Source organism: Oenanthe melanoleuca, chromosome 9 (assembly GCF_029582105.1).
Source record: "Oenanthe melanoleuca isolate GR-GAL-2019-014 chromosome 9, OMel1.0, whole genome shotgun sequence".
Taxonomy (NCBI): Eukaryota; Metazoa; Chordata; class Aves; order Passeriformes; family Muscicapidae; genus Oenanthe; species Oenanthe melanoleuca.
Genome location: NC_079343.1, coordinates 8,009,768 through 8,035,333, shown reverse-complemented (window position 1 = coordinate 8,035,333; position 25,566 = coordinate 8,009,768). Strand labels below are relative to the sequence as shown.

At 36.8% G+C, this 25,566-nt stretch overlaps 1 protein-coding gene across 1 annotated transcript in view; it reads left to right on the top strand.

The window, feature by feature from the left end:
• The window catches only part of FARSB (phenylalanyl-tRNA synthetase subunit beta), a 35,829-nt gene that overhangs the window by 2,602 nt on the left and 7,661 nt on the right, over positions 1–25,566 (top strand). The window contains exons 4-16 of the mRNA XM_056498679.1: positions 190–262; positions 560–675; positions 1,115–1,265; positions 2,394–2,502; positions 4,424–4,494; positions 5,765–5,826; positions 5,913–5,964; positions 7,401–7,462; positions 7,895–8,102; positions 8,525–8,605; positions 11,068–11,160; positions 13,184–13,301; positions 18,237–18,389. Of these exons, the coding sequence (XP_056354654.1) occupies positions 190–262; positions 560–675; positions 1,115–1,265; positions 2,394–2,502; positions 4,424–4,494; positions 5,765–5,826; positions 5,913–5,964; positions 7,401–7,462; positions 7,895–8,102; positions 8,525–8,605; positions 11,068–11,160; positions 13,184–13,301; positions 18,237–18,389 (1,349 nt within the window). The remainder of the gene's footprint in view (positions 1–189; positions 263–559; positions 676–1,114; positions 1,266–2,393; positions 2,503–4,423; positions 4,495–5,764; positions 5,827–5,912; positions 5,965–7,400; positions 7,463–7,894; positions 8,103–8,524; positions 8,606–11,067; positions 11,161–13,183; positions 13,302–18,236; positions 18,390–25,566) is intronic.

Below are 25,566 nucleotides of genomic sequence, written 5' to 3'. Positions count from 1 at the left end.
TTTATCTTTCTGAGTTTGTCCTTTCTAGTTCAGTAATCTGTTTACCATCCCATAAAAAACAAGTTTTGCACAGTTAGCCAATTACATGCCAAGAAACGTTATCTACAAAGTTTTCTACAATATAGTTGCTGCTACATTTCTAGAGTTTGCAGCATTTCAGCTACAGACTTGCTTCTGTTTTTGTTTTAGGATAAATCTCCCTAGGTTCGAAAAGATAATACCAGCTGAGGGTGAAGGTCAGAGGCTGATTATCACTGAACAGGTAAAAGTGTTTACTGCACCTTTGTAAATGTATTGAGAGTTGCTGAAGCAGCAAGATCATATCAGTATGATTTTGTAAGAGCAGTGAGACTGGAAATCTTATTTGCAGAACAAGAGCTGAAGAAATTTAAATATCTCTACTCATTGTGGTCTGTTCTTAGGAATGAGGAGGGGGAGGAGAAACAGACAAATTGTTTTGGGTGAACTTAGTCGCAGATCAAATCAAGGCTTCAGATGGAACTCAAATCAAAGTTTCAATGCTCTCTTGTAATCTGCATGCTGCTGTTGTAAATTGCAGACTGCCCAGATCCGGCCTCACGCTGTAGCTGCCGTCCTCCGAAATATAACTTTTACCAAGGACCGGTACGACAGTTTCATCGACCTCCAGGAGAAACTACACCAAAATATTTGCAGGTCAGTGCTTACATTTAAAACAGGATATAGTGCCTGTGTGCATGATTTTATCACGTGTTAAGGCTGCACATCCCTATTGCAGAGAGGCATTATGGTTATGTCAAGGAAAATCTTCCATAGGAGCTCTCTTGATCTTTTGCATTTCCTTACCTGTTCTTGTCTGCTGCCAATATTGTTCAGCATAAATAACTGTTACAGTTCTTTCAACAGTTGAGACTGAAGTATGTAGCAATATTCCCAATATTTACCTTGACAGTTGTGTGGTTATTCATAATAATATTTATTAAAATGTTATTAATCAAGAAATTTCTGGGCTTCTCAAAATTATCCTTCTGCTTTTTCAGTAAGCTCTGTGAATGCATAGAAGTATAGAGCATCATACTCTAAAAAACTCCAAGTATTACTAGTAAAAACATTATTTTGCCTTCTTTATTTCTAGGAAAAGAGCATTAGTAGCAATAGGTACCCATGACTTGGACACCATCACTGGTCCATTTACTTTTACAGCCAAAGCACCTTCTGAAATTAAATTTAAGCCCTTGAATCAGTCCCAGGAGTACACAGCCTCACAAATTATGGATCTGTATAGGGTAAGTGGAATTTTTCAGACTTGTTGCTCTAAATGAGGAAGATAAATTTCCAAGGCTAAATAGCTCTCATATCCTTGTTATTCAAAATTGTTCTTACAGATAAAACACAGTTATCTTCTGTGGCTTAACAGCCAGTGAACATTCCATATTTTGCTTATCATGGTAATATTTTGTTTTATTGTCTGTGAAAGATATATTGTGGTATTTTGGGCCTAAGAGCAACTGTTTGAATGGATTTGGTAGAAAACTTCTGATTTATCTACATGAAGATTGCTTTTCATGATGCTCTTAATAATACTGTAAAAGACTTGTGTATTTATCTACTTATGAATATTTGGTGTACAAGGATAGAAAAAATTTTGGGTAGATACTACCAGATTTTTTAATGTTACTTTCATTTGTCCAGTTTACTTGGATTCTTGGATTATTTACCCAACCGCATATTAGGCAAGCATAGCTGTGTAAAAGGCTCAAGTTAAGTCTGGCACTGCTCCTGGCTCAGCATCAATGCTAGGAAAAGATCTTATCAAATCTGATTTTACAATGTTTATGTGGGCCAGTTCCAATGTCAGCACTTGAAAATGATACTATTTATCACTGTCTTTACAGTATACAGCTCTGCTGGAACACACATACTGGCCACAGAGACAAATCATCAGACTAAAGAGTAAGAGAGCTCAGAAACAAGAGACTTAAAAGAAATTAGATTTTTGGTACAGCACATACTTATGTCATTAGAACAAATGTAAATTTTGATTCAAATTTAGGTATAAATGTGTCAGTATCCAGCAATTTATAACCAAAAGTATTGCAGTGGTAATTTTTATCACTTTTAAAGGATATTTGACAATGTTTGCTGTGGTGAACAAAGGTAGCATGGCCTACACATGTTTGAGAGAATCATTAAATAATCTTCAGCACTTCTGAAGAAAACCAAGAATCCAGTTCTCTCATTTCAAACTTTTTCTGCTGCTAGGAGCAAACACCCTTTGCTACTAAAGTACCTAACTCTAACCCAATCCCTTCCCACCTTCAAAATTCCCCTTAATCACTCACCAAAGGATTGTGGCTCTGTGGAAGTTCACCTGTGAGCTGAAGTGCAGTTCAGGCTGTGCTTTGTTTCTGCAGACTGACAGCCACCTTCGGCACTATTTGCACCTGATTGAGAACAAGCCACGTTACCCTGTCATTTATGACAGCAATGGGGTTGTTCTGTCCATGCCACCAATCATCAATGGTAAGATTAATTTGTGACTGCTTTGTACTGTTGTTTTGTCTGTGAATTAGTGTCTGACAGAAGCACTGATGTGTTGTAGGGATTATTACGTTTTCTTTAAATTATTTCACTTACAATTTCATGAAGTCTTCTTTCCTTCTTTCATTTTAAAGATAGTCAAATTTTTTGCTCCCTCCTTAAGCTACTAGTGTTCCTTTTTGTCATCTTCATCAGAAGGGTGTAAAAGTCCTACTGCAAACCTCTGCACTGAGCTTCTGGTAGTCTTCCTCAAGTCAATAAAGTTCCTTGTGACAGTAACTTTCCTTGGGAAAGCATTTTGTTTAGCTGAAAGAAGCCTGCAAGAAATTATTTTGTAGCTGGTAACTGTAACTAGTAACTACAACTTTGTATTACATTTTATAAGGTCACAGCATGGAGCTTACCAGCAATGGGAACTATTTCTCTCTGTCAGGGACTGGTAACAGTAACTGTTTTGAATTGTACGTGGTGTCAACCACTGTGCCTGATGCTTCTTTGTCGGGCTCATTCCAACTTGGGGGTGTTCCTTATATAACACTGCATATTGTTTATATTTAATCAATTAAAAAGTTTTAGCTAAATTTAACACCTGCCACTGATTTACAGGACAGTATCTAAGAGAGATTTCAGGTCAAAGGTGCTTTTTAAACAGATAATGCAATGTAAACATCTGTATTGGTTGTTTGGATTGTCTACAAGCACTGAAGTGAAAGCTTGTATTTGCTTTGAAATGAGTCCAGAGATGCTGAATACATTCCATCTGCAAAGAGATACAGCACAGCTGTAAGGCAGTACAAGATCTCTCAGTCCTAAGATCTCTGGTGCACCTAACTTCCAATGTGGCTGTGACCTAATTTCTCAGATAGGAAACTAAAACAACAGAGAAGCTAAATCAGGGTCAAACAAAAGAAGCTGGAGTTCTCATGTACATCCAAATGCTTTCTTTGGCTCTGGTGGGGTGCATCTGCATTAATGAATGGTGCAAGGAATGGCAAGAAGGACAAAGAGACTGGATTTGGCATGATCCCACACTGTTCTAGGACTGTGTGTGCCCATTCCTGCATGGTTCCCAGCCATGGAATTCACTCCGGGTGTGCACTGCTCATCTGTACCTAACAGGCAGAATGAGATCTCTGTACAGCTGCTCCAGATTGCTTGTGGCTTGCTAACAGACCCCACTTTTGTAGGGAACCAGCTACTGGGAACCTTTCACATCCAGTTTGCAAGAGAGACACTTCAGGTACTTTTCCAGACAAGAAAATTTTTGAGTGCAGCAGGGATATGCTTAGATGCACACATCATAACTCCCAGTGTAGACAAAGCAAATTCATGCCTAGAAGCGACCCATACTAAGACCTGAGTCTCTACTGTAGAACCAACTTATAAGGTGTCAGCAAACAGTGTCAGGAGACCAAAGAGTGACTATTGATATTCATTAGTCTGCATCACTTTTTAAAGACCATTTCAGTTGTTCCTGCCCAAGGAAATGACATACATCAGGTATGCAATTGACATACATCAGGTGATGCAATTGTGAGACTAAACCCAGGGAAGATGGGATGCTGTGGTAGTGCAGAGCCCTTTGCTAACAGCAGATGGCCACTGTTCTGTTAGCTGGCTTTTCCAGCTGAGTGCCAGGATACCTGTAGATCCCTGTGTCTTCCAGTGTAAAGCATAATCCAGTCAGTGTGTCTGATCTGCCTTTTTCCTTTTATTTGATTCATAAATTCAAAAATAAAAAGAGCTGCTATTCTGCCAACACTCGTGAATGATGGTGCAGTAGATAGTGGCTTTTTTAAGCTGTGGAAAATGACAATGATCTTTCTGACACAAGATGAATCACTATCAGTGCTATTGCAATAAAACTAATATTTCTTAATGTTTTTGTTTTCACATGTTTTAGGAGATCATACAAAAATAAGCCTAAATACCAGAAATGTGTTTATTGAATGTACAGGCACAGATATTACAAAGGTAAATTAATCTTTCCTGGTTTTGATGTGCTTTAATATAATTGTTTTCCTTGTGTATAATAGAGCTCCAATACAAAGACCTACAGTAAACACCTTGTTGTTGTATGGAGCCAACCTTCCAATACAAAAGATTTTGGACTGTGGAATTTCCTGGAAACAATTTCAGGCTTGCTCTGTGGATTGTGTTTTCACAGAATTTTGATTTTACTGTATCTTTATGTTGACACTAAGTATTCAGCTTGTATGAAAAAATAATTCAAGTAAATTAGAGACTGACTGTTGTTTTTGAGCACTTTTCTAAATCTGAAAGGCTTAGAAAAGAGTAAAATTTACTAATACTTCCTGTTTTGGCAGAATACTCTTCATAAAGATTCATTTTGTCTCCTACTGAAAATTTGGGTTGAGGGAAGAAAGACAAGGATTTTTCTACTTAGTTATCTTTATCAAGCAGGGATGCCATACAAATAATTGCTAAATTCAAGTCTTTCCATATGCAAATTCTGTAACTCAAAGATGAAGCATGAAAGCCAAGGAGTTATAATTGCCTATTCTTGAATACAGGCTGTGCATTCAATGATAGTTTCCCTAAAGTGTGTAACTTGATGCTCAAGAGAAAAACTGCTTTTGACTTACCCTACTACAAAATGGAATGTTAACAACACAAATAAATTTGCATGTTGGGGAGTGGCTTCTAAGCAGACTAATAAGTGTTTCTTGCTACTGCTTGTCTTGATAGTAAAAATAAATATAGTGTTGTTCTGTTTAAGCAAAGGAAATTACATTGTCAGGCATCAAAAAAACCCCCTTGTGGATTGAGTTCATCTGAATTTCATTATTACATTTCATTATACTAATCTCTTAAAATATTAATTGTAAATAAAAAAAAAAAATTGCAAACAAGGTTAGTAGTTAATGTATTGCTAAACAATGCGGTCCTTCAGCCTCTCCATTCTCACTTGAACTTCAGTAAAGTTACTAATCAGACAGAAGGTTAGGGGGACCCAGCTCCAAATGGTAATAAAAACTCTGTGTTTCTAAATAACAGAGTTTGGAAAAGATACACAAAGGTTTCAGGACCTTGAAAACCAAAGATTTGTAGGCTTTTTCACAAATGTCTGCAGCAGAAGGAAAATATTTTTTAAAATTCAATCTAGTATTCTAGACTGCTAGGAAATTAGAAAAGAACGAAGGGGGTTTAAGATGAGATATTTTGTCTACTTCAACACAAATAGATGACAGATTTAAATGTGATTATTATATTTGTTTTGTAGGCAAAAATTGTTCTTGATGTTATAGTCACGATGTTCAGTGAATATTGTGAGAAGCCATTCACGTGAGTATGAATCTCCAGGCAGAGAGACATTACATTTGGGCCACCTGTTAAAAACAGTTTTACTTACATTTTTCTGTCTCTCTCAGTGTTGAAGCAGTAGAAGTGGTTTCTCCCAATGGGAAGACCCACATCTATCCGGTAAGCACAGCATTGGGATATCTCTGTGTCCTTAGGGACAGGGCTTCATTTATACAAAGTCTGGCAAGAGTGACATTGGTTTCTTTTCCAGCAGTGGCAGTATGTGCTGGTTCTGAGGTGTAGTGTAAAAACCCAGCTTGGCACTTTCTCTGTATTAGTGAGTCAGAACCTCTAACCCCACAAAAAAAAACTCCAGCTTCTCCTTGTCTTGGAAAGTCATTCTGAAGCTCCATTGAATTATGATGAGGTTAAAAATGCACTATTATGGTTTAGAGTGCCTGTGATATAAACTTTTTCGGGGATAAATCATCTGTGTCTAAAGCTTTTAAAGCCTACATGTTCCAAATCAGGAAAAATAAATGCAGGAAGAGGTCCTTCAGCCTTAAGCCTATGGACAACTGAAATCAGCCTCAGCATAATGTACTTATCAGATCTGGAAGCTTTAATGCCCTTCAGTTAAAATAACCTTGTAACACTGCATTTTTCAGTCTTTCACTTTACAGACACTAACTATGTAAAGGTCTTAAAGGCAGAATGTTGACTTCAAGTTCAGTTCAGAGCCCCAGACAGACCTTTTTGCAGTAATGGAGTCTTACATTTTTATTCTCTTAATAGGTATAAAGAAAGCAATTCCTCCTGTTTCCTGAAAGTAACTGAAGACAGATCTGGTTGAGTTCATAAAGTCAGATAAAACAAGGGAGTACAAACTGTTTAGAGGGAAAGAAGTTTAGTTTTGCTGAGAGGTTTTCTAGTTTCATTTTAGCTTTTTGTTTTCACAATGTCAGTTTAACCACCAGAGGAAAGACGTAGAATCCTGAAAAGATATCCAAGACAGAATTCTCTGCAGTAACCAAAGCAGCTTCCCTAGATAAAACAGAGAAAAAACTCCCCAAGTTTCAGATGTTATGGTTTTTAAGGATTTGTACATTGAGAAGTTTAGAAACACATGAAATACATAAATACATACAAAATAACTTCCTTAACTACATTGCACACTTGCTAAATAAAGTACTGGTAGGTATTTGTGTGCCAATAAAGAAATAGAAAGTTTTCCTTCCTTTTCCTCCTAAAAGTGATTTGATCTATACAAGACCACAAGATCTCATGCATGACTATTCTGTGCTTTAGGGCTTTGACTTAGGATGAACTGCTCACCAGAAACTTTCAGTGACTGTTACCTGAATATATCAGAAATTATCGGAAGTTTCAATAACAGGGATTTCATGCTGCATTTGCCCTTCCAGCTTAACCAAGAACAGCTTTTGCATCCCATACTAGAGTATATTTTCAACAATCCTGTTAACTTTAGGATGCTAAATACAGCCTAATATTACACATTGTCTTCTTCAATTAGAAGCTAGATTACTGAGATTGAATCCTCTTAGGTAGAAATGGCAGGCACTGTGTATGCTTAAAATCTTTGTCTTTCTTTTTAGGAGCTGGCTTATCGAACAGAGAAGGTGAAACCTGACTACATTAACAAGAAAGTAGGGATCAGGTGTGTTACTGCAAATGAAAACATAGTTTTATTTAACCATGACAAAGATGCTAGAAGACATTGATTGGTGTATTGTTTTAAAAATGTTTAGACTGAGATTTTTTTTTTTAATTTATCAAAATATTTTTTTAATTTATCAAAAATTCAGGGTTTATCTTGGGTAATTAGATAGACTCTCTAAAAGAGTCCCTTGCTTTCAGAAAAAGTGAATGATTTTGGCTTCACACAACTGTTATGAAGTAAAGGAAAAACAGCATCTCACGAGTGAGAATCTGAGCTGATTCTCTTTGAATGCTGAGTCTGTGTACAGTCCATAAAGCACTTGCAGATTCTTCAGGATATGAGGCAGTGCAGAAAAAACATTGATTGCTTTACGAAGTCAGTCAATACAGTGCAAAATCCATAAATTACCACTCTCTTGTTTTGTTTCAGTGAAACTCCATCAAGCCTGGCAAAGCTGCTGACTAGGATGTGTTTGAAGTCACACGTCACAGGGAATGGGAACCATCTAGAGGTTGAAATCCCTCCTACCAGAGCAGACATTATCCATGCCTGTGATATCGTAGAAGATGCAGCAATAGCTTATGGTTATAACAACATTCAGATGGTGATTCCGAAAACGTACACCATAGCTAATCAAGTAAGATTGCCCCTTCAAATGAATGCTCTGTTGTCAGTAAATGACTGCTGCATGCCAGAAGGGCTTTGGGGAAAACAGAAACTAGGAATTAAATATTTTGACATGCTTTGCCTTGAGAAGTATTTACCACGGATGGGATACAAAACAGATGCCCCACTGATTTGAATAAGTCTAAGACCAGTGGTTGCTGGTACTTGAAAAAAGACAGGGTTTAAGTAGGGAGCCCATATTAAATCTCTAATTGGGAGATTCGTTTCCTCAGGCAAGCCTAAAGGCAGCTGGCTAATGCTTTCAAAAATTTTAAGCACACAACATAGTCCCTCCCTAGCGAATTCACCATCATGTAACAGGCAGAATCACCTCAGGAAAGAATAGCAAAATGCTTTTAGATGGAAGCTGAAAACTGTTCTGTTTCATTTTAGCTCCCCCTCAATAAGCTCACAGAACTTCTGAGACTGGACTTGGCAGCTGCTGGATTCACAGAAGCACTCACTTTTGCCCTGGTATTTTACATTGATTTCATATTTTTCTTAATTGTGTGTTCGAGCAGTGATGCAATCAAAACTGCAGAGGGTGGTCGGAGGATATGTTGTTGTATAAATGTACCAGTATTATCCAGTACTGTTTTGGCAGCTGATTGTTTATAAGGGCTTTGGAATCACAGTATAATTTTTGAAGAGTTTGTAGGTCAGAGAAATTAAATGAGTCACTGTTAATGTGGTATGTAGTTCTAAGTATAGAGAGGGAAATAGCTGCTGAAGGACTGGTTTTAGTTTAACTTGATAGAATGAAATTTTAAGACAGCAAATCTCTCTCAAGACTTTGGTCACCAGATGTAAATTCATCATAATTCAATAATCTGGAAAACCAACATGAAAATTTAGTACTTTCTGGTGAGTATTCCTACAGTGTATTGAGATTTACCTGTTTCTGTATTTTTTCTTTAGTATTATCACTTGTCCACGATTCCTTGCATTAGATAATTCAGTCTGCAAAGAGCTTATTTTAAGAATACCCATAAAAAGTTATAATACGCAGACACTGAGGCAACATTCTTTGTAAATTTTACCACAGGTAGGATTTTGAATATAGATAACAAATAGATATATAGTATATAGGTTACAAATATAGATAAAAAATATAGAATTGTTATCACTGGTTTTAGGTATTATTACCTAAATTACAGCCATGCCAGTAGTCTGGCCAAGAATTAGGACTCTAATTAGAACTCTGGTACTAACTGATGCCATAATTTGTACTGTGGAAATTATACAGCAGGATTGTTGTGCTAAAATGGAATGTACAGTAGGAAACAACATCTTTGTCATGTTCATACCCCTTAGTTGTGAACTGGATCAGAGAACTTGATCTACTATTAAAACAAAAAAATAAAATATGCTCCCATGCCATCCAAATATAATTGTCCATATATGGAGACTGGCATACGCAGCTATTGAAAATACACTATACATTTTAAAAAATCCTTTCTGTTGAAAGATCTGCTCACAGCCTTTGCCTGAATGCCCAATTTGTGCACATTTAGCATATGGGGAGCTACCATCACATATGCTGTTAAAATCTCTGTGGAATTTCTCATCCTCTTCCTGAATCTAAAACTTACTAGATGGCCTGAGGTAAAAATCCTTGAAAGTACACAACCTCTTAAGAGAAAGAGTGATCTGCTCACAGATTATTTTTAACTAATTTACTCAAATATTTTAAGATGCAGCATTTCAGGCTCCTAAAACATTATTGGTAATTGAAAAGTTCAGGTGTTGCAACGAGATTGGGAAATTTGAGTGGACTGAATAAAATTTTAACACCTTCAGATTTCACAGAGCTTCAAAAGCAAAATTTGGTCTCATTCTGAAGAATATATTTCATTTTTAATATTTGGTTGCTAGCTCATTTAGGTAAGCAGGACAATAAGTTGTATTGCTACCTGCAGTGCTAATATCTGACAGAGGTCAGGCCTGTGGTTACTACCATGTTGAGGAAACAGTACATAAATCAAGCTTTTAAAGTTTTTAAAGTCATTAATATTATTATCCAAAATTAATATTTCCTAATTCATTATTCATTTTTGATTGCTGCACTCTTGCTTGGTTATTTGAGCACACAGTTCATTTTTTTCACCACCAGATAGGTAATATGTCTGGAACATTTAATATATTACATTTCTACAACTGAGAACCTTTATGAACTGCAACAGCAGAATTTTTGAAGGTCATGCAGTATGTCATGGTATCACGTTTCATATTTGTATTTCTGCTGTGGCAGGATGAAACTCACAGTCTGCTGTGTCCCCAGCACTTTATGAAAACACCAGTGTGAGGCTTATGACTTTGATAATTTTGATATAATTTATGCTGCAACCCCAGTGTTATATGACAAACACTGCTTATGTATTTGTGCACTCGATCTGTTTCTTGTACACAGTAACTTTGCCTTCTGTGAGGAGCTCCAGTTTAGCCAGAATGCATTTAGTTAAGTCACAGTAACATGCTGTAGTTTAGATACACATCTGAAAACTGTTTAACACAGTTCTCTCCTCATAAGTTCAGCGTTCCTTGTGTTATTTGGGATTTTTTCAATTGATTATTCAATAATCCACTTTTTCAGATGGTATCATCTGCTCATTTTTCTCACAGTTGGTTTATCAACACACTTTGTGAGTGCTGCCAGTGCAAAGAGAACACTTCTGGGAGACTGCAGTACCCAAGCAAATCCTCAATTACATGCCTAGTCTGCTACTGGTTTCTTTATTACTCTAATAAAGCTATAGATTTTGGAAACCTGAAGTGTGGATCTTAGAAGTAATATGTGTTGCACTATGTACAAAGACATTGTCTGAGCCTGATAAAGTGAATGCATTTTGTTTTACTGACCAGCTTAAAAATACACCTTTAGGATACAGGCTTTAAAAACACTTTTTGGTGTTGAAGTGTTTTTGTCTCATTTTCAGTGTTCTCAAGAAGATATTGCAGATAAACTTGGCATGAACATCTCTGCAACAAACGCCGTACTCATAGCAAATCCCAAAACAACAGAATTTCAGGTGAGACCATTTACATTTTGAAAGCAATATTGTCATGGATTCTATATTTTAAAAAGGAGAGCTAGGAACCTACAGGAAATAAAATTTATAAACTAAAAGCTACATTTCCTGCATTAAAGAGCTTGTGTATACTTACGTGCTGAACGTGTCATCTTCTGTTACTCCACTGAGAAATCTCTCTTCCAGTGTGAAATACTATCAGCTTTTCCAGAAAGCAAAGTACCATGCTCTGTGTGGTATAATGTGGCAAAACTGAGCAGTCTTATTGCAGAAAATCCCAGATGGATTAGCTCCCTCATCTAGAAAACCTATTCAGCATAGAAGGAACTATTAGACTTGGCAATCTCTAAGCTTCCTGAGCTTTGGGTAGGAAACATTTGGGTTGGGTTTTTTTTTGGAATTGATCATTATTACTCTTGGTTTGGTTTTGTTTTTTTAATCTGTGATGCTCTTGAAGTATTTTAGTACTCCTTTCTAGATCCTTTGATTTTAGCTAAAGCAGAAAGTGAGAGCTCAAGTATGGTATTGTCAACAATTCTGAAAATACCAAAGAGTGTACTCATAGGTTTTGTATTTTTATTCAAGTGTGTTGTTGTTTTTTTTAAGATGCTTTCTTTAGTTTACCAGGAACATAAATTTAGAGGCCCCTTTTTTTTTCTTTCTAGCCTAAGAAATACAAAGGTAAACTCACGTTAGAAAGGTTTTGAAAAGTTTCAGAAGTCTGAGGTATTAATATTTTGTGATTTGTGGTTTTTTTTCCCTTAAGTCCTTCAGTACACCTGATTTCTCTGAGTTTCTGAAATACCTTCCTAGAATTTTTGTCTAATATAGATGACAGTCTTCTGCTGCTCTGAGATTCATCAACAGAATTTTTGCACACCTTTTATTTGGTACCACAAATAAGCAGTCATGCAAGACACTGTTGGAACCTGTTTAGACCATTACCACCTGTTCATTTCTGTCATTTAGCATGGTGATTATAGTGAGCAATATAGAATGTACCCCAACAAACGATGAAGTGGGAACAAAAAGAGAAAACATGGCAGCTCCTCTAGCCAGATAGCATTTCAGACTCCTGTTCTTGCAGGGTTAGTATTGGATGGATAATTCATTGTGGCAAAAATAGCTTCAGTCTTTTAAAATTAGTAGGCCTTGCTGAAAATTGGGAAGGATTGCTCTTTGTGATGCACTATAAACTTTCAGCTTTAGATGGTAGTTGGGATGAGATTTTCAGGATAACTCTTCCCATCCCTGTACTCTGCCAGCAAGGGAAGGGCAGGATGATGCCAGGGTCCATCCTACATTGAGTGTGCAGCTGGAACTCCTCATTGGTTAAGAAAAGTAGGGTAAATAGAAATGCTGCATGAACAAGCATAAGAAGTAACTGTGGCTGAGCACATGGTGACTTTTAACCTGCAGTCAAGGAACAGAGAATCACTGTCACCCCTCTTTTATTAGCTTTACTGAATCAGACTCTTCTAGTTTGACAAACAAAAAAGGTACAATTCAAAGGAAGTATGTTACTGTTCTTACAGATACATTCACAGGAACGATTGTCTCTTGCTTGGTTCTTTGAACACTTTTTCTATACATTTCAGGTGTCCATGACTGAATATTACATAGCTTTTTCCTGTAGTATAAAGATAACATCTTAGGTAACACTTGATATTTCCAAAATTCCGCTTAGAATTTGCCTTTTGTATAAGTGAGAGTAAATTTATGGGACTTACTTTCACTTTCTATATTATTTTTCTGCCCTGCACTGCAACTCAGCCACCTGTGAAATAGTACCAGTTCTTAAGATCACATTTAAACTCTTTGAGAAAATGCAATATATAGAACACATAGAGAATGTACAGATTTAATAATTCTAAGTCAAAGTTGCTTAAACATAAGAGGTAAGTGCAGTATTTGCACTTGACTACTTTTAAATTCTTGTTACAAATGGACAAAACAAAAAAACTGAAGAAAATGAGATATTTTGGAAGATATTTGACTTGCAGCATCTCTGTTTGTCCTGCAGGTGGCACGTACAACCCTCCTTCCTGGTCTGCTGAAGACTATTGCTGCCAACAGAAAGATGCCCTTGCCTCTCAAACTCTTTGAGATTTCTGACATTGTAGTAAAAGATCCTAATACAGGTAAGAAGAGGAGGTTCCTCAGAATCTTTGAGAATGGAAATACATTTACATACCAAATAGTAATAGTAAGTAAATCTGTATTTCCTTTAAAATAGGCATTTCCATAATAATATTCATTAATGGGATTTTGTACTAATGTGCACAGCACAAGATTTAAGAGCCTGGTTTACAGGCTAGATTTTAGAGTGGCTGGAAGCATTGTTCATTTTAGATGCTCTCTAAAAAGTGCAAGGAGATACACTGCAACTATTTTTAGGCATCTAAATATTCCTTAGAATCTGTCACAGATACTGAAAAACTGCAAGCATAAACACCAGACAATTTTGCACCAATAAATCTGCTCTAAACTGCTTGTATTGATGTGCCTATTTTTTGTGCTCTTAATCTAGTGTGCTTTTGTATTCTTATCAGGAATATAATTGATATACTTATCAGGGATGTATCTCATGAGAGAAACTACCTGCTGGTAGTGTTTGCAAGTGGCACAAACCCTGGAAAGCAGAAATCCCTTTTCCATCATCTTTAAACAGGATTGCTTGTATTTGTTCTTCCAAATTATTTTCTGGGGAGTTGATAACTGATACGAAGAATGAGATTGGTAGCAGAGATACAGGGTAGAGAATGGAGCAAGTCTGTGTAAAAAACTATATCCATAAATTAAAAGCTCCACAGTATAAAATTTTCTCTCTCATTAATAAAAGTATTATCCTTATCTTTCTACTTCATCCAGCTATGCTAAAAAAGTGTGGCTGCCTTGAAATTGTTCTGTAGCCTTAATTGTTGTACATAAAACAGACAAAGCAGCTCGTTCACTTTCCAAAGGCTTCAGTGAAATCCTTCCTGTGTTTTAGGGCCTCTTTGCTCTGATTTCATTGTATATGATCAAAATTTCAAATTATCTTTATCTGGAAAAATATATCACAGTAAAATGAACTGTAAAATCAGATTTTTAAATGTTAAAAATTTGCTTAAATTTTACTGATTCATGTCTTTCTCTACAGTATGTTGAGAGAAAAGAAATGCCCAAGCTGCAATTTTTGGGAGGAGTTGAATGGAGTTTTGCCTCAGTAAAGAGGCTGACATTACTTTAAATTCAGTGGTAGCAGTTGTTCTGTTGTTTCATTATCTGGTTTCAGATTTTAGTGGTTGTGTTTAAAGTATCTGGGATCTGCAAAACAAAGGTTTATATAAGGCCTAAACAAAATGGCAAGTAAATTGCTTTGGTGATGAATTTAATTGGTAGATTACCTTTTTTCCTTTTTGAAGGAAAAAAAGAGCCTTGCCAAGCAAAACAAGCAGTTTTAGCAGACCATGTAGGCTCTTTTTTATTAAATACAGACAGTTTGGTGGTGCAGCTCATTCCTTGTTGGGCATGCAGTTTGCTAGAATGCAAAAAACATGGGACAGATGGCAGAATAGCATCAGCATTCTTCAGAACCAGGAGTGGAGCTGTTTATCTTGGACTAAGGAGCACATTTACTCTGGCATTATAAAGTTTGTGAGTTAAATTGTTACTTTTATTTCATGTTTGTCAAGTGCTGCTCTTGAAAGCTTTCATTTATGTGGATGGCTGCTTAACAGTTTTATAAAGAATGATTTTGTGGTGTACTTAATTTTGATGGGAATCATTGCAACAGACAAAGATTTCTAAGGCAGTCTGCTCTTGGGCAGCCCTCTCATGGACTGAGCCCTTACAGACTGTGAACAGTGCCTGAAATGAGTCTTAATGTTGTATTTAGAATCACTACTCTCTTCTCCAAATTGACTTCCAAAATGAAACTTGCCTAATAAACAGTTTGGAGAGGAGCAAGGGTGGGGGAGGTGGAGAAAGGCAACTGCAAACATTGAAAAATGTGGGGTTGTCCTCTCACATATGGAATGAGATTTCCTGCACAAGGCTTATGTCATCAGACTAACTTAATTTAATTTTATTATTTCATGATTTTGGCATGCAGAATTTCCAATTAATAATTTCAAAAGTATGGGTCAAAAGAGTACTGACATTAACTGTATTTGAAATGGCATCTTGCAGTCATGCATGTATGAATGAACCTAGTTCTTTTAAACATGCTGGGTTTTAATAAAGTACCTTCTTACACAGAACTTATGCTTACCACAGTGAACTGGACATATTTCTCTTCAGACTTATCTGACAAAGTTTTGATGTATTAAATCAGCAAAATGTGTGGCAGATATAACTAAATCAACAAAATCTGAGCAAAAATGTTTTTTTCTCAGAGCAGAAAGAAACGTGCTGGTTCTAAATACGTTGCACAGCATTTGTGTGGGTAATTTGCAGCACTAGGTAATCACTTCTGTAGGATAGTTACACTAGTTTAGGGTCTAAATGAGCACCTTTACCACCAGGCCTAAGAGAGAATACCATTTCTCTCATCAATTAAAATAAATTAATCCATTAGAAAATCACCTCTGACCAGTGATCTGGGAGAGTCTGGCAAGCTTATGGTAGCACACATTTAGCACAATTTACATCATCTGTGCATACAGCTGCTGCCACCTTTTGAAGCATATTTCCAACTGTCTGGAAGTGTTGGTTTTCTGCAGAAAATAGTTTGGGAGGCTAAAAGACAAGTTTGCATGAGCAGGTGTCGCTTTTCAGATCACCAGGTCATTTTTCTGAAGCAGCTCTAATTTGGAAGGGAACAGTGAACAGATAGAACATTGCTTTTCTTCCTCTGCTCTCTTTTGGCTCACATATTCCTAAGCAGCTGCCCATCCTTTGGATTGTTTTTCAACAGCATCCCCAGGAAGTGCTTTGAAGTCTCAGAAATATATACATTTATATATATATATATTTATGTATAATTTGGATTGACATACTTGGCAAGCTCACTTGAAAAATAGACATGTTTCATGGCATGACATGAGAGCTCTTAAATGACTTATAAAGAACTGAAGCATTTCTAACATCTGCCAGCTTTTGCCTTCGATACCCAGTATCTTTTTTCCTGCCTAGCACTTGTGGTGAGTGAACTTCCTCTGTTGTGATAGAACTCTGTAAAGGAGTAAGTTTTATAACACTTAAAAAAACCCATCTTTCCTTTACTAAAGATCCCTAAAATTGAGGTATAAAAAAATGTTGTGTATGTTTGTTTCTGATGCTTTAGTTAAGAACTCTGGTCTGAAAGCACCGTTGATTATCTTAATCATAATGAAATTAAAATTCAGATAGTTTGTCACAAAATCTGCTACCATAATGACTCACAAAAAAAGAAAATGGAAACTGTTCTACTGAACCCCTGGCCCAAAGAACATGCTGTCTTAGGGAAGGGAAAATAATTTTTTTCTATTCTGTTGCTCAGTATAACATGAAAATTAATTGTTGACCATCTATGACTGCACTACTTGTTGGTATCTCAGTACAGCTGGGAAACAGAGACACATGTGACACACAGAGCAGCCAGAGTGCTCAGACCCAAAACCAGACACTGCATTTATTGATATTTTTTCTGTAGCCTTTACTTTCCTGTGTTGCCATTTTAACTTCAGGACTAGATTCTCCAGCATTATTTAACACTGCACTTTGTAATAATGACAGAAAAAAAACACTGAGTGACAAATTGCAGACTTACTGCCACAGTAAGTTCAGCTTTCAGTGATGGGTGAGAGAAGTTGCAGCTGTGGTGCCAAGTAGGTGCCCTAGAAGTTTTGAATGACTTCTGTCTCAAAAAGGTTGATCTTTCATCTTGTCTGTAGCCTCTGCTCCTGTGTTTTACTGGTTGTTTTAACTTTTGTATTTATGGTCACTTGATAAATGCTTTTCTGTGTTGTTCCTGACAGATTTGTTTGTCACTAAATGTTTAGTTGGAGCAAATAAACAAGTAAGTTTCATTTAATCTCTAATTTCTCATGTGATATATATTAATGCCATGACTGTAAATCCAGCTAAAAGTGCTTGTCAGGGCAAAAGCAGGAGAGCTTCTGAGGTAGAAATGGATAATGCTGCCAGAGGGCTCCCCTGCTCTATGGCCAGGAGTAGCTCAGGGACTTCCCAGCATAAATGTGATTCTTCATAGTAATAAGCAGTGGATTTATCAGCTATAGACTCCATCCATTGGTTCCTGTTACTTGATCAAAATGCTGAGACCCACGATGAGTAAAGCCTCAAAAGCCACCCTAGTTCTAGACAGTGTAAATGCAGTGGGGTAGCCTCAAGGTACAAGTATGCCAACTGCTACAATGCTACTGCATACTCATTCTGAAATTTTTTAAAAAAGGAAACATTTTTCTGAAATCATTAGTGTCAGAAGGCATAAGGCAGAGGTTTGACTTAAGGAGTTGTCCAAATTGGGAGATACTTATGTCACTGTCTTGAATTTGTACAGTGTAGCACATTTTTCATAATCACTTGGTTACAGGGATGCCCAAGATAATCCCAGAAAGCATCAGTTGTGATTTGGGAACCTCTGATTTAAAATCTCTTCACAGATCACCATGCTAACATTATTACACTCATTTCAGGTTGTGGGCTGGTTGTTTTGTGCTGGTAGTTGTTCTACAGCTGAGTTCTATAAATATTTAGTTTTCCCACCAGCATCACAAGCTTCTCCATGCCTGCTGGGTATTTGCATTTTGGCTTGCCTATTTTAAATTTCTTTAACACTTAGCACTACACTTGGTACCTCATTGCATACAAGATACTTGTATATAACAACCTTCTTTCCTGCTCAAGGCATAGGGTACTTTAAATCTTTCTTTACATTTCTGACTATGAGAGTCCAGTGGGTTAAAGAAATTCTGTTATTGCTTCAAGCTACACTTCAGGTCTGCCAGAGAAGCCATTTTACATACTTATTTCTCCTTTCAGCCACAAGTGCCTCACAGGGCAGCAGAAGAAAAGTGATGCAAAAGGCAAGGTTAGTTAGAAGTGTGATAAAATTTCCCAGGTAACATAATTGCTTCCTTCTTCTGCAGATGTGGGGGCAAGAAACTACAGACATCTATGTGCAATTTATTACAACAAAAGCCCAGGCTTTGAAATCATCCATGGTTTGCTGGACAGGGTCATGCAGGTCCTGGAAGTACCACCAAATGAAGAGAATGGCTACACCATCAAGGCAGCTGAAGGTAAGGAAGAAAGAGCTACAGCATACAGCTGAGGTTGTTCTGGAGCTTAAATGTTCCACTACAGTCTGAGGAGAATTTTTGACTGTTCTCATCAGTAGAGACTAAGGATTAATATCATTATATATGCTGTCATACTGCAGCATGATGCAATGATAGTGAAAAGGCATTGTCTGCATTCACTGATTGTAAAATGGAATTGCTGTCTTTCTGTGAGCTGTCCTGAATAATATAATTTGTGAGTTCACAGCTTTTTAAGGGGACTTACAATATAGCATATGCCCTGAGCTTCATGTACTGTTTATAACAATTTAATCTGCTGGTGGCAAGGGTGCTTAGGAATTCACTGAACTGATGAATATGCCAGGCACCCACTGTATCCTCCTTGGCTAACAGAGCCTGGAAAAGGCAACTTCTTACATCTTATCTTTTGGTTTCTAGCTTTATCCATAGCTATTTTTTTATAGGTACCTTTTATTTATACATTCGTGTGAAGATATATACCTTATATATCTTTAATTCAGAGAGCTGCTGTCTTTGAGATTGACCCTGCTGCTTAGTTGTATAACAGCCCTCTTCCTTTTCCACACAGGGTGAGCTGCACATGAATTAAAAATAACATCCTTAAGTGCAGAATCTCCTCTGTGTATGTGCCTGTACATGTAAGAGAAAAAGCAAGCAGGTTGACCTGATTCCTTCATTGCAAGAATACAGGTTTATGGAAGAGAACAGCACCAGCAACTCATCTATACTGCTACCTAAAATGACAGTGTAGAAAACACAGAATAAAAAAGCACAGCTGCAGGGATGGCAGCTGTGGTTCTACTTACATGTAATGCAGTGGTGTTCAGTGGTATGAGACACTGACTCAAACTGACTCAGCTTGAAAAAGTGCCTCAATTGTGCACTTCCTGGAACAGTGGCACTGACACAGGGTCCCTGGCAGCCTGACCTAACTTTCTTGTTCTCAGAACTTGTATGAAAATTTGTTATGTGTCTCTCTGTTCTGCAGTTCTCCCTGTGCTGCCAGGATGCCAAACAGAACACTTGAGCTAAGTAGTCTCCTGGCACTTCAGTGCACACTTGTGTCAGGCATATTGATGCTTTTTTTATCAGAAAGTACTATTTTGCTCAGTACTATTTAGGCAGACTCTCAATGGGTTTGTTAGAATATTGTTAATAGGATTCACAGGTAGACCAGAAGAATGTTTAATAAAATTATACTTCTGGTTCTAATTCTATCAAGCCCAGAACATGTAATAGCAAAGGAAGGGGTGTCTGGTAGTGGGGAGTTAGGAAGAGCCTCTGGGAGCTGGGTACTCAGCTGCCATTGAAGTCAAACTTAAATGTTCTGTTCCTATTCAAAACTCTTCTATAGCTGCTTTTTGAATAGACATATCAAGAATTTACTTCAGTACTGAAAAATATTTGCAAGTGTTTTATATTCTGTGTTGTAACATGACAGCTGATTTCAAGAAGTTGGAAAAAGATCTCAAAAATAATCCTAACACAGGGGAGAAGTTATTTGTAGATATTAGTGCTGCTCAGTATTCCTGATGCTGTGAGATTTACAATGCTCACTCAAAATCTCTGCATTCCCATGACATTACTCCATAGAACATTTAGTGCAGAGGGTGGATTATGCCTTGTCATGTGCAATATATTACAAGCAGTTTGTGGCTCTTGGTTATAGCAAAAAAAAAAGAAAAAAGAAAAAAAAGTATCTACTACTTTGTTTCACCAGTGATTCAGAAACTCTCCTGGGATGGCACATGGATTCCTTGCAGTTGTCTTGACATTGGAATTTAACCTTGCTATCAATGCAGATGGTTGATACTCTAGTGCTGTAGCAAATGCAGTGTCACTGCACCAACTTAGCTTGAGACCTTCACTGCAGAGATGGTTGGAAGTCAGAGTAACTTGGAGAATTTTGTTTTGTTTTTTTTTTTTAGTGGTTGGTTGCTTATTTGTTTGTTATTTTTGGCTTTTTTAAAGTTGCTTCACAGTGTGTCAATTAAGCATGTGTGAGAGAGAGGTCAGCAGATGATGGAGTAAGGTAACTGCTCAGTGTAACAAGGATACCCTGTAACATCTTCAGGAGACCTCAGGATACTGAAATAATTCATAAGAACACTACCATTCCTTCAGGGTTTGAAATCAGGACATTACACGTGGCACAGATTTTTAGAGGCATCTGCACAAAGCTGTTTTATTGCCTGTGCCAAATTACAAATTTGTACAGCAAGAAGTGGGTTTATCCTAGGGCCCTAGTTTAGAGAGATTTAGAGGTATTGTCTCTGTTCATAATCTTCAAGCTCGAGACCAACAAGTGACACAGTGTGAAGGTAGGGTTTAGGCCAATTGTTTTTACTCTTTGTGTAACTGATTAAAATAGTTCCACTGATTATTGAAAAAAAGGGGAATAAAATCTAGCTTTAAATGAGCAGCAGAGAATAGACAGATGTGTTGGGCACATATCTGACACTTTTCCAAATTCCCTCTGGAGAATGACATGCCTGTGCTATAGTCCTGCTTGGTCCATATGTGCAAATGATGGTTATTTGAGCTCCTTCTGTTCTGCCAACACCTAAGTGCCCTGTGATTTGACCTTAAGGTCAGAGTGGTTTTGCCTCTCTAGGAACACCTGGGAAAAAGTACAGATGCTAGAAAATATGGGTGAAATTGTGATGTTCCCCTGGCCTTTGCACTGTGCTTTGGTGTAATCTGAGCTAGGTAATAAATGGAGAAGAGCTGCTCAGAGCAGCCTTAAGGAAGAGAGGCTTTTGACTGACTGAATTTGAGGATTTCAACATACGTTTGACACTCAATGCTTTCCACTTTCTTAAAAGTTACTAATGGAACCTTTTTATTTTCTTATTACCACTAAACATACAAAATTAAAGTCTTAAAGACAGAAGTCTGAAATGCATTGCTTTAAAATGCAAAGAATTAACTTTTTGACAATGAATCCTACTGGCCTAGAAAAGCATTCTGGTTTTTCTCTTTGTTTTGTGGCACAAGCATCCATAATCAAATGTAGATGGAAGAGATGTGTTCAATCCTCAAATTGTATGTGCTCCATAATAAGAAAAAAGCATTAAAAAATTTGAGACTGAACCATACCATTAATAAAATAAAAATATCAGTATGGGTGTATATGGTTAGAGGGTAAACAAATAATTTTAAAATATAAAAATACAGGTGGAAAGAGACAATAAATTTAGTTATATGTTTTCAGGTAATTTCATAAAATTAAATAATTTTTAGTTCACTTTCATTGGCTTCAGTTCCCTTGAACTGAACACTAGAGGCATTATTATTATTATGTTGGAAGATATTCTTAATTTCAAGTTTTAATCAGGAATGGGTGTGTTTTCTGCAATATTTAGTGATCTTGTGCTTTTGCATAACTATCTGAGATGACCATTTTCTTCCAGAAATCAGGACAACAATCACAGGAGGTGATGTTAATCATGGGGTTTGGATCCATAGTAAAGCCTTACTTAGGCTGAAAAGAATAAAGAAGGGCTTAAGAAATCCTGACAGTGGATTATATATCACAGTCTTCAAAGGAGTGGTGTGAAGTGGAAGGTGTAATTATCTTCACTCCTAATGTAACATTTAAGAGTCCCTTATTTAAGGAAGTAGCCCCTGGTTGTGCTGTACCTCTCAGGAGTCTCCATCCTTTGCACTTGAAATTTAATTGAGCACAAACTGTTTGAAAAGGAAATATAATATCCCTATGTTATCAAAGTGAAACAACTTGACAGGTTCACAGAAAATGTTAGAGAATCTGTGTATGGCCCCTGCTCCCCTGTCCTCCATGACAACATTGAAATAGCAATCTCAGGAAAACAAGCAACCCCTAAAGAGAATCAGCTTGTGACATGAGCTTCCTTTTTCTGCAGTACTGATTCTCAGGGATTTCAACTAACTCTTGAATTTATTAATTTACTTTTTTAAACTAAATGTTCATGCCATTCATTCTTTTAAGGTAATGATCAGCTTAGCAAAGCTGGGAGGCCAGCCTGTTTGTGTTCAACATGAATGTGTACATGATAAATGATAAATGCATACTAACTCTTGCTTCATTCAGTAACTGACAGTTGTCTTTTAAAAGAAAAAAAAAAACAAACAAACAAAAAAACCCACCCCAAAAACCAGAAGCTGCACTCCCTTCTTTTTACTGCCCTTATTTAATTAAATGAAAGGTGTGGTAAAGTGTAGAAAATTTTAATTCCACAGTAAATCATAGTAATAGCTTCCCATTTAGTAAGGTTCAGCTGTGAAATTAGAGGTGTAATAGTTACCTCCCTAACTAAGAACATCAATAAACATTGGCTTTTATAGTAATAATTACACAATAAACAACTTTGGAAGAAGATTTAGACCGTGAACCTCAATTCACAAGACAAGAGGAGGAAAATCTGGGACTAATTCCAAGTTAGAGGTATGGAATTGAACTGCAGCATCTATCTCAGTGATCAGCTTAAATTGGGAGACTGAACTACATGCAGATGTTTAGTGCTCATATTGAGCTTGGCATTATTAATACCTGCCTTATTTTAAGAAATTGTAGCTTGATTGCTCTTAATGGCAATCCTGGCCTTTCAGCTGCCTGTCTTGGCAGCCATTGCATTGGTCACAAATGTCAATAATTGTCTGTTTACTCATAGATAACTAAAGGAAATGTGCCAACTTTACCAGGTCTCCAGATATAGTTTCTGACAGACTGGGAGGTGTCAGACAATTCTTTTTCCTCATAACTGGCATTCTTATAAGTGCCATTGCATAGTCTTTCAAATTCCAAGTTTGGTAGATAATCACATTTGTTTGAAAATTTCCATTTTTAATAAAACATATCAGCTGGTAATTCACTGTATTCCACTCCTGTTAGTTTCACTTTTGCCAATTCCCCACAATTGTTTTTTTATCACTGAGGATCAACTTAGTTCATCCACCTTGGAATACTGGCACCACATTAACATTTTTCTAGTACTGCTGAATTCCTAGTATAGTAACTCCAAGTTAACAGGAGCAGGCAGGATATTTGCTCTGAGAATTGTACCACAATTCTGATGCCTGAGACTCCTGGTGCTTTAGAAACATCCTAATTCTGGTAGATGTAACCAGACATATTCTTCATTTTCTCTGTGGACTGGATAACACCTTACTCTACTCAACACCTCTCCCCCCACCCCAGATGAAAAGAAATATTTATTAAAACTTAATACACTACTGTCTCTTTAGCTAGTCTTGTTAGTAACTGAAAGTACTCTACCTACTATGTGTTTCCAATGTTCTTAAGTCTTTTTTAAATGCTGTCTTTACTGCAGCCAATAGTTAATCTTTCCTAAATTTTTCAGTTCCTTGATGAATTTCAGCCACTGCTATTAATCACATTTTCTGAAGTGCAAATTATTTCTCTCATTTTTGCCTCTAAGGAGCTTTCTGATTTTTGACCACATTCACTTCAGCATAAAATATGGATAGGGTTTTGGCCAAAAACTTTTTTTTTTGTTGTGAAACTGCTAGTACTCATTTACCAAATAAATTGTTCTTGAAGATCTTCCACTCTTGTTTCTCTGTTTAGTACCCTCCCTACCTCCCAGACAGTTTAATGAATTAATAGTGAGAGGTAAGAGCAGGTGCTTTTTTTTGTTTAAACCTGACCAATTTTAGTACTTTTAAATGTATTACCCTAATTCTGCAAGAGGTTTCAGAAGTGCCAGCAACAATCATTAAAATGCTTTAATTACAAACCATCTTGCAAACTTGGATGTTTGTCACTAGCTCTTTTTGCTTTTCCAATGTTGGCTACTACTTTGACATCTAATTAATTTCTCATCTTTTTCTCTTGAACAGATTTTTCTGTAGCATCAAGGGAACTTAGTTACATGAAGAATGACAGGTCTAACAAGTCAAAATTGCATTAAATAATCTAATAAAGTGGGTGTGGCTGCTTGCTTAATGTCCCTTTAATTGTCTATTATCTCTGGTCTCTCTTTCCTTTCTGTAATACAGGTCTTCAGATTTATAGGAACTAAATCCCTATAAATTTGTGCCAAGCTTATTTCTGTTCTATCAAGTGTCTTCCCACTCTGGTGTTAATACCTCAAATTTGATTTTAACTCCATTAATACCCAAGGAGATACCCAGGAAGGATATGAAATGGGAGGGTTGCCTATATTATTGATGTAGCCAAAGTGGGAGTCTAAACTATTTGGAGTACCTCCAGAAAAACCTGGTTATCAAAATTTGGCAGCACACTCTGGCACTGGTGATGCAGGTAAGCTAAGCAGCACACAATTTGTTGCAAAACCCAGAGCTTGATTTTACAAATTAGTCTCATTTCGTTATCTGTGTGTTATACTGTTGATTTTTAGTATGAAAAAGAAGCTCTCAGAAGCGAGTTTGAAAAGGGCTTTTTCTATTCCTGTGATCATTTCAGCTCTTCTCTGAAACTTCCTGGATGTTCCTTAATATCCTTCAAGTGTCAACCCTTATCCCCAAAAAGGTGTGAGTTAAAGTACATTATTTTAGCACAGCATGGGATAATAAAAGGTTTGACAGGCTTAGACTTCTTTGTCTTTTAAACTTTCATCACCAAGTAATGTTTGACACACTTTTTTTCCCCCACATATGAAATAAAAGAAATTCAATTAGAGAACAAAGAAAGTGTTAGTTTCTCAAATCCAGAAGATTATTTTTTAAGAGAAACTCCTTTTAATTGACTCATTTAGAAGTATGTATCTATAGTGGGAGGGGGGAAAAAATCTATGACAACTGCAAAAACTCTGAGGAAAGGTGTCAAGTTAATTTGAAGAGACACAAGCTATCTTCTAGTGTCAAGCTGTCTTCTAGTGCTTCTTTTTGCAAGTATTAACTATTAAAGATTACAATATTTTTCTTCCCATTGCATTTTATTCTGACAGGTTAGGCATGCTCCAAGGAGTAGTAGCATTTCTCTTGACAGTTAAGGGTTTTCATTTTCTATCAGCTTTTGCCAACCAGAACCATCTAAATCACTGGCATTTGTGTTCCTTGAGCTCAAGATGTCAGTGTCTTCTCCCTGACAGCTCTTTGCTCTTCTGCTGTTCCTTTACTGGAGAGGCCTCTTCAGATTTTAATTCCTTTGATTTTGCCCCCCAAAGGCAGCTATCTATTTTAATCACACATC